General features: G+C 34.8%; 3 protein-coding genes across 5 annotated transcripts in view; 1 reads left to right on the forward strand and 2 right to left on the reverse strand.

The window, feature by feature from the left end:
* LOC145973534 (uncharacterized) overlaps positions 1–2,470 on the forward strand; it is a 55,073-nt gene extending 52,603 nt beyond the window's left edge. For all 3 annotated transcript variants that reach the window (XM_083103007.1, XM_083103005.1, XM_083103006.1), the window contains one exon: positions 222–2,470. In XM_083103007.1, coding sequence (XP_082959133.1) covers positions 222–311 — 90 coding nt within the window. In that variant the 3' untranslated portion in view covers positions 312–2,470. The remainder of the gene's footprint in view (positions 1–221) is intronic.
* Positions 2,471–2,916: 446 nt separating this feature from the next.
* On the reverse strand, positions 2,917–5,299 carry Und (methionyl aminopeptidase und). The gene is made up of 6 exons (XM_083103003.1): positions 5,129–5,299; positions 4,592–4,666; positions 4,139–4,464; positions 3,590–3,994; positions 3,245–3,512; positions 2,917–3,150 (listed from the first exon to the last, which is right to left on the reverse strand). The coding sequence occupies exons 1-6, from the start codon at positions 5,271–5,273 to the stop codon at positions 2,945–2,947; spliced, it is 1,425 nt and encodes a 474-aa protein (XP_082959129.1). The 5' UTR covers positions 5,274–5,299; the 3' UTR covers positions 2,917–2,944.
* A 622-nt stretch (positions 5,300–5,921) lies between these two features.
* Positions 5,922–9,828, reverse strand: LOC145973008 (prostaglandin reductase 1). The gene is made up of 4 exons (XM_083102111.1): positions 9,509–9,828; positions 7,992–8,289; positions 7,175–7,445; positions 5,922–6,878 (listed from the first exon to the last, which is right to left on the reverse strand). The coding sequence occupies exons 1-4, from the start codon at positions 9,783–9,785 to the stop codon at positions 6,537–6,539; spliced, it is 1,188 nt and encodes a 395-aa protein (XP_082958237.1). The 5' UTR covers positions 9,786–9,828; the 3' UTR covers positions 5,922–6,536.
* Between the last annotated feature and the right edge of the window lie 219 nt (positions 9,829–10,047).

Consider the following 10,047-nt stretch of genomic DNA (forward strand, 5'->3'; position numbering starts at 1 on the left):
TCTCAAATTTCGAAAAAATTGATTCGATATTGTTCACATTTAATATATGTATATTCAAGTCTTGATATTCTAATCTTCGATTGTTTAATGTTGTAATTCATTCCTGGAATCTCTTTAAATTATCAAGTCAAATGCAAATGTAATATAACGATGTACTTCCGATCAATTTTTTTATCAGCTTGAATAGGACTGGCAATGAATGAGCAATTGTCTGTTTGTAGCAAGAGCAATCGCAGGCGACGATGGAACCACCGAGCAATCTCCTGGTAACAGCGAGGGCGAAGCTGAGGCCTCGCACCGAGTCTCAGTGAGAGCCTAGCGAAGGTCAGAGGTCCCGCTCGACTAAATAGGATGATCGATCGATCTCGATCCGCTCGGGTGGCTCGTGTAATTTCATACCTCGGCGCCTTATCGATCACAATCAACATGTATATATGCGTAACATCTGATAAGTTTCGTTGGCACGAGAATTATTAGGGTCTCTCATTCGGCGCATCGGAAGGTATGTTGTAACGGGCGTTAAGAGATAACACGCTACGTATTTGAATTATGACGCTTTGATTACGAGCGAGGAGAGAATCGGTGGATCTGTCTTGTAGAAAACGTGTCAATCCGCCGCAAAATCATTCCCAGAATAACGCGAAGGACCAAACGACGTTGTGTCTTGAAGATTAGGATGAAGATTATTCTTATCTCTTTATAGTTTAAACATCGATTAAATTATGATGTCGTTCGTATACCGCCTGAATCGAGAAGCGCGCAAATAAAGAGTTCGTAAGAACGTATCAGGTGTCTCGATGTACAATCAACAATAATAAGTAGTAAAACCTCAGTGTGCCGAGCTTAGTTCAATGACCAATTAGGGTGACGTCGACAAACGCGTTATTATATTATTATATACGATAATTATCATATTATATCGGTAATTATTGTATTTAATAAAGTAATCTCCAGTAATTATTATTACTTACGTGTAAACTCGAATATATAATATCCAACGTATTTTTTCTTACGAGAACAAAGGTGATTTCATCGCGAGAGCACCGATAGTAACACAGTTTACCAGAGTAGGACACAGATTGACAATAGACAGAATAGCGATAGATAGATGGTGAGATAAAAATTTATTCATTTGTTTCGATTCTTTGATCTTGAACGATACGAAATGTTTCTTTTAATTTCCTGAAGTTCAGTTTTTCTTTAAAACATATATTATAAAGTTTATTTTAAAACAATGATGAAGATGATCCAAGTATTTTCCAAGGATCGCTGAAATTTTTATTTGTACAATAGAGGAAAAGTAAAAATGTATTGTTTAGTTATATATGCGTAAGTGAAATATTCCGTACCGTTTAAGATTAATCGAAATACGTGCGTGAGTTCTAGATCTACGAATGTCCGAAGACACTCGCGACCATGTGTATCCTGAACACGTATCGTTTATATGAGACGATGATACCCATGGTCGCTTTTTCTTCCCTTCCTCCTCTTGGAAGTCCCGATGGTGTCTTCCACGATCTTCGAGGCGATTCGGGCACCTAGAAGATATTTTGTATTCAAAGCTCATTCGGATCACCGACGGTGGCATTACTCGCATTCTTGTTGGACACGTCACGAAGAACCTCGAGTCGAGTCCGTTAAACATAGAACGCGTTCCGCTCGAAAATATGCGAAACTAATCGCACGAGTCATCATTAAAGTTCTCGATTCATCACGGTAGCTTCTGACGTTGTGAATCAATGTAACTACGACGGATTTATTTGAAACTTGATGCTACCCACTTTTTACTTCACATATATACTTTACTACATATGTGTTATATGATTTAAAATTACATTTCACAGTTATATAAAGGTAATGCCACTGAAAGTAAAAATTGCGCCAGAAGACAAGAGGATAGATCAGGACTCTCCGCGAGACCATGTGTTCTCATACTTCGTTATGATAATGAGAGAAATGTATGACGTTAGCAAAATGCGGAGAAACTGTTACGAACCGTATTTAAATGTCGAATCAACGTCAATGCTATTACATCTCATGATTCATTGTTTAAAGAATCTTGCGAAAACACGCGCAGCCTCTTAGGATTATAAAATAATATAAGACATGAATTTGTTACATCTTTAATTTTAACCGATAAATCCACGAAAACTTTATAACATATAATTCGCGCTCTTAAAATGCGTAGGGAAATATATCGACATATAGAGATTCACAAATGGATATAGAGAAGCCACAAATGGAGAATACTTTCGTTTTCCTTTTGTACAGTTGTCACATGTATGTATTACTAGATTCTATGTTTATATCGTTCTAACATTAAAATCTTAATTACACGATATTCAGGACTATCGCAATGATATAAATCTCGAATTCCAAATATATTTTATTCAATATTAAACACACCATTCCCGTCATTTTCATTTTAGTAAAAATGTAAGAAACAGTAATAAAAATTTAAAAAATGTTACAGCGAATATAAATTACCGATCCTTTCGAAGCATATATCCGTACATTAAAACAAAACATTACGAAACATTAAAAAAAAGGAAAGAAAATGTAGAAGTATATCTCGATTTTTTTCAACGTTTTTCCATGATATGGAAACATTTGATGTTTAAAGGAATAGAAATTAACATTTGATGTTTAAGAAATAAAAATAGAAAGCGCATCAAACGATTGCGTTTTCATCATTTGTCGAAGCTCGCAATATTGTTTTTTACAATCGGAAAAATAAAATTATATACATTTCAAAATGTCGTACGCTGAAACGTATTACATGGTTACAATTCTTATTCACGCGTCTACCGTTCGCATCACCGCATACAGATCGAACGAGATGTTTTGACAAAAATGTTACATTGAGATTAAGATATATCTTGACACATTCGATAGTGATGTAAAACACAACGATGATTCATTGATTCATTGATTTATTGATTTATTAATAATCCTCTCCGCGGGAAATTACTTCTTTACACGTGGGACGTAGAACGAGAGTGTGCTCGAACTGAGCGGTATAACAGCCCTTGACGTCGACCAATGGCGGATACGCTTCCACGGCACCTTTCTCACAAAGATCCTTCAGCGCCATTTGGTATTTGGTGCAACCGACGCGATCCAACCAACGCTTACAAAAAGCCAAAGTACCTGAAAAATTCATGAAATAAAAAACAGAGATTATGCCATTAATTTCAATTTTATTTTTTGAACGGTCCGAATATTTTATTTTTTAGATTCTTACCGAAATGCTTGTTGATAGTATTGAGAAGAGACTTGCTGCTCTGCAACCTCAATGGCACAAAACCGGCATCGAAGCTTTTCATATAATGCGAACATTCCATATCGTCATGAACGACACCTCTGCCGGTAGATCCAAAGGTTTCGATTGCGTAAAATTCGTTCTCCTCCATTCGAGTTGCCTCACCACCTCGGACTATTGGCACTGTTTTCCCGGCGTGTATGCGGTAAGGCGCGATAGAATGACCATTCAGATTCCTAATCGACTTCACCTATAAAAAATTTAAATTATTAATTAAATTAAATTAATTGGAATCGAAACTCTATGCATATATTGTATATTTTTTACCGGATAAGTTCTACCATCCAGTTCCACTTCATAGGACTCCATTACTTCTTGGATAACAGCACCGACGTCGCACAATTGCACGTCAATTCCGGCAGCCTTGATACCAGTATTAGTAGCGTCACGAACAGCCTCGATCAACTTATCATACTTCGGATTAAATGTCAAGGTAAATGCACAGTCGATGATACGCCCGTTGATGTGTGTACCGAAATCGATCTTTGTGACGTCATCGTACTCTAAAACGGTTGGATCACCGGCGTTTGGAGTATAGTGAGCTGCGCAATGATTGCGGGAGCAACCAGTCGGGAACGCCAATCCAGCCTTGAGACCATCCTCGCCTATCAACTTCCGAGCGGTCTCCTCAAGTTCGTTACAAATCTCTATCATAGTCATTCCTGGTTTCACCTAGAGGAGCAGATACATTCATCAGATGTATATACATACTCGCAAATTATAAAAACTTGTTTCGTAATTTTTTATATTACTTAATGCAACTCTGAATAATATTTTAATTATTTTAATTATTTACAATAACGCAGACTTACATACCCACTTCATAATATGTTTGCGGGTTTGTCGATGTGCCTCGGCTGCCTGTCTGGCTTCATTGTAGATATCATTATGCATTCTGTCGAGGGCGCGCGCCTCTTCACTGGTGAAGCGATTTTTCGCCATTCTATCGTCTATTCCAGCAGCGGATGGATGATCCATTATCTGCCCTATCGGGAAATTACCGTCGGGGAATAATTCCGACACGGGAATAGTTGGCGGATCCGTTTGCTGTTTTACACCACCCTTGCCTCTGGGCTTGCGTTTCTTCTTCTTCTTCTTAGCTTCCTCGTTTTCTCCATCGTTCTCGGTTATCTCTGTGGAACCTAAGAATTTCCACAAGTATTATTAGTTGCCATTGACATGAAAGCTAAATACATGCTATCTTAATTATTGAACTTTAATTGTTGAATTTTTAGCCTAGAATCGTAGTTAGAAAATTATTGACGATACCTTCGGCAAGTGCATCATCATCCTTAACTTTATTCTCTTCCCCTTCTGGAACATCTGCACTAGCCTCTCCAGCACCTACATGAAATATCCACACATTATTAATATTTCATAATCAATAATATAATTTTTTTATTAGCACAGCTGATAGTCTATGCATAGATGAACCTTGTGAAATTTCAAAGTTGCATTCAAATAAGAGTTGAAAATCATTGACTTTAAAGACGCTGTGACAATCTCGTGCGTGATAAAATTTCTCACGTTGATTTTACTTGATATGATATTCGAAAATGACGGAGCACATTAACAAGTACCTCGCCCGACGTTGGAGTCGCGCGCTTTTAACGACACGACAAATCGCGTAATTTGCGCGAAATTAAGCGAGACGTCGCGAGTAAGTTCGATTGAAAACGGACGGATTTCTCCCGGCAATTTTGTGACTGTATTTCACGGTATAATTAAAGAAATTTGCACGTGTCAACGCGGGATTGAAACAGGGCGCGAACGATCGAGGACACGAAATCGTGTATTTAAACGCACCGGCCTTCTTCTTCTTTTTCTTCTTCTTCTTCTTCTTCGAGGCCTCGACCGCGCCAGTCTCGTCCTCCTCGTCGACGATCTCGTTCTTTTCCTCGTCTACAAGCTTTTCGGCAGATTTGCCGACCTCGTCCAATACGGCCGCCATTTTCGAGAGTGATGGCTAAACAATGTCACGACGTAGATCCACAACACTGCCGATCGCGCACAGAATTAATTTATCAACTTACGATAATAAAGTTGCAGTTTTTCGTCTTTATTGACTGGTGATAAAATCAAATATCAAATCAAATAATAGAAATAAAAAATATGCAAATATTATTTATATTATTTATATTATTTAATATTAATATTATTTATATTAGATTAAATAAAATCAAGCAAAATGTTCAATAAAAGAGATTTTGTTATAAAACTATTTATTATGAATAAATAAATTACTTTGTTATACTGTAATTATTATTAATTCCACATTGTACAAGTGTGTGTTCGCGTATATATACATATACATATGTATGTTTTAAATCTAGTGCGGCATTTCCGACTACTCTTGTAAAATGTGGAATAATTACAATGTAACAAAGTAATTTGTTAGTATTATTTAATTTTCTAATAAAATCTTTGTAAATCATATTGCGCTAAATATATATATTTCTCATAAATATAATATTATATAAGAAATTTATATATCCAAAGATTATTTAAATATGTAATACAATTATAATTAATTACCATATTATGTTATATTACAAAGTAAAATATTTTATTTCAGGGTCGAAAAACAAATAGATAAATATATTTTGTAAATTATTATTCTTTATATTATTTGCATTTTTTTAACATTACACAATGTTTTTAGCATTACAATGTGAACATGCAACGTGTATATAATATACATATACATTTTTTCCTCTTCTTCAAATATTTTTTTTCGAAAATAAAAAAGTTACTCATTATAGGAACTAATTGAAAAAGTTACTCATTATAGGAACTAATTGAAAAAGTTAGTCATTATAGGAACTAATTGAAAAATAAAAACTTAATAAACTTTTAATTATATTTGCATTATTTATCTTTTTCGAAACGAATCAAATTCTTGTGTTTAACAATGCCATTTAAAAATGCCTTAGGTCCGACTACATCAACATTATTTCCTTAAACGAAATTTAAATATGTGTTTATTTAAATATTTAAAAAGGAAGATAAAAATATATACATATTTATTAAGTTTCGCTCAAAATTCAAAATAATGTTGACACAACTCTTAATCTGATATTAGTACACAGTATGCAAGACACGCTAAAGTTCACGGAAAATACAAAATTCGTATTTTTCTTAATTTTTCAGAAATATTCAGAAATATACACTTGTATAGGATGCATTGCACGACGATACTCATGACTCGTTGATCCTAAACCTGGACAATCGCCTTCCCGATGTTCTTGCCGTTCAACATACCAATAAATGCGTCGAACATATTCTCGAAGCCTTTGGTCACAGTCTCTCGATAATGAAGCTTGCCCTCGCGGATCCACCGCAGATTCTGCTCGATTCCTTCGTTCCAACGTTTCACCCAGCGCCGAACGATAAAGCCTTCCATTTTCAGTTGATTGAATAGTATCACAGGTTGCAAGACGGTGGACTTGGGTAAGGATGAAGAATCCGCATTGTAAGTCGAGATGCTACCGCACACAGCTATCCGACCGAACAGCCTCATCTGATATATAACTGTAGTAGAGATGTCCCCGCCGACCTACAATTTCACCGCAATTTTATTCACGATATCCATTGTGTTTTTAGGGATCTCTTCAAATTTCAATTAGACTTGAACAAAAAGAATAACTGGCACGAATAATGCATAAGAAAATGAGAAAGTTTTAACAAATAGTGATCCTTTGTTTAAAAAAATATTAATTTATATATAATTTACGCCAGCTAAAAGACATTTAAAGAGAGAAAATACATATTCAAAAAATGAACAATTTATACACACGGAACAGATAATTGCAATGTATTATTTATAATTTGCATATATATTGTTCGACGCACATTATCGAAATAACAATCTATGCCTTGCGGAGCGACTTTACGTAAAGTTGGCGCGATCGGTGCGGCCTTGTAATTAATGGCAGCATCGAAACCCAATTCCTCGAGCCATTTGCATTTCTCGTCGGAGCCGCATATACCGATGACAGTAAGGCCCAGATTCTTGGCGATTTGGCCCACGTGAGCACCAACCGCACCGGCGGCTCCACTAATGACAATTACCTCACCAGGTTTTGGTTTGCATATCTCCATCAGACCAAAGTACGCCGTGTTGCTACAAAAAAACGCGAATTGGATTTATATTTATAATATGTATACAATATATAAATATGTATACAATTATATAAATATGTATACAATTTATATTATTTTTTTGGTATATGATATGCATATATTTTGAGAAAAAAACAAGTTTTTATATATTAACCTTTTAGAGAGAAGCTAAATTGATTAATTCCATTCTCTTCGTCAATTTCTTAATTAAAAAAAAAAAAGAATTAATCAGTGAATTCTGAGTTCATATCCATCTTAAACATTAATCTCTATATCAATATATAAGAATAGATACTTATACTCATAATTTACACACATATCAAAGTTTAAATGCAAGTCAATGGCAAACGAAGGCCGCAAGTGCGCTTTGTGTTTTCTTTTCTAATTTTATATCTTATCTAATCTATCCACACACACACACACACACACACACACACACATAATTTTATATCTGTCTTTTCCATCACGAAATGATAAGAAGATGCACCTTATTAAAAGGCGCATTAGAACAAATCATAATCGCATTAGAAAATTTTCTATTTTTTACCCTGGCATTCCCAAGGCACCTAAAGCGAGAGACGATGGCAGATCACCTATATCCGGCAAAAAATATGGTCGTGGGTTTATTTCCTCGGATTTACTTTCCTCGACCTTTGGATTGATAATCGTATGAGTTCTCCAGCCAAAATGCCCGACAAGTCTTCGGCCAACTGGATAATTAGGATTTTTGGATTCCACGATCTTAGCGACCTGAGTTCCGATCATCGTGATTCCAACTGGATATCTTTGTACGTACGGTCTCATGTACGGATCTACGGAGAGGTATTCGGCTTCCACAAGAATTTCTATAAAGAAGAAAGAAAAAATATGGTTCGATCAATATAGATGACTTAACGACCTCGATGATATTAAATAATACCAATTAATATATCGATAATCGCAAGAGAATTAATTTGCCGAAATTATTTCGTAATTCAATCGTCAATGTTGCATTATTAAATAAAGATGAAATTATATATTCTTAATAGTAAATTTATTATTTTTCTTTATTTTCTAGACGGAAATTACCGGCTATTTACCCAGTGATTGATTGTCTACTATAATTTGCATTTGTAGCGTTTAACTCATTACGAAGTCTAAATTAATATATGTTTGAATTTGAAACATTATTTTCTAAAAATACCTAGATTATATTTATACAGGGTGTCTCCCCGGGAAACTAACGCTTGATATTTTAAAGGCAGATTCTCTAGCCAATTTAAAAACGATTTTTCCTCAGCGAAAATGTCGCGGCACTAATAGTTTTCGAGTTATAAACGATTGAAAATAAAGGATTTTTCGCAAACTAAGGCTTATGGGAATAAAATATTAATAAAGTCACATTCTTTAGTTAATTTTAGGTAGAGTTTACTTTAATAGAATTTTAATTTAAGGCTTAGTTAGAAATATACATGATGACAAAAATTGGGAATATGCAAAAAATAATGATCTCCCTCGACATTTTCGCTGAGGAAAAATCGTTTTTAAATTGACCAGAGAATCTGCCTTTAAAATATCAAGCGTTAGTTTCGGGACACCCTGTATAATTTATTTATAATAATAATTTTTATGACGGAATCATGTGTATCATACATATATAATTATATATTCATATTCCATTATATATTCATTAAAAAATCATGTATGTGATTCTACGTCTATATTACAAGATCAGCGATAATTAGTAAATTGTACATAATGACGATGCGATTAAATTGATCAATTATTTGTAACTTGTATAATTTAATTATAATTATAATTTTTTCATGGAATTATGTATCATACATATATAGTTTATTAAAGAAACTGTAATTGCGTTTGATTCCATGCCCATTACAAGGGCCCATATTCTGAATCCTCTTTTATCGATAAAAGTGCTCCTAAAAGCGGCCTGTAGCCAATCAGAAGGCTTATATGCCACTTTTAGAGGCACTTTTATCGATAAAAGAGGATTCAGAATATGGGCCAAGATGACTCGGCAATCAATGATGCGCACGGCACAATGCAAATAAATTAATCAATTACCTTCATTCTGTAGAGGCGGCAACTCCTCTTCTACCAATTGCAGATCCGTCGGTTGCGGATCGTTCACGAAATGCTTCACTAGCACGTACTTTTTTGCCTTTACCATCTCGCTTGATTGCGTTGAATTCTTTCGAATCGAAAAACCGGTCGAGTCGAGTCTCTTCGCTCGCTGTGAGCTCCTCACTGTGTTATGGTCAGTTATATTGCGTGCAAAAACAATCACGATAGAGTGATAATCATTCTTCAACGATAACACGCGATATACTACTCTAAACATGCCTGATACATTGATTTTTATAAACCTTATATATAGAATACACATGTGTAAGTTCTTAACTTTAAGGAGGGGAACTCACGTTATGAAACTCGCTCAAAACTGTTCGTCATTTCGATAACTCGTGCAGTTAAAAGATTTATATTTATCATCGAGGATACTAAACAGTCTAGATAGCAGACCATTTGCAAAATAATATTCCACCACTGCAAATGAATACGCACGTATAGACAAAGTAAAAAGCAAGACAATTAAAAAAAATAAA

The sequence above is a fragment of the Camponotus vicinus genome, unplaced genomic scaffold, assembly GCF_025532165.1.
Source record: "Camponotus vicinus isolate PSW18456_S1 unplaced genomic scaffold, iyCamVici1.0 SCAF_6, whole genome shotgun sequence".
NCBI classification, from domain to species: Eukaryota; Metazoa; Arthropoda; class Insecta; order Hymenoptera; family Formicidae; genus Camponotus; species Camponotus vicinus.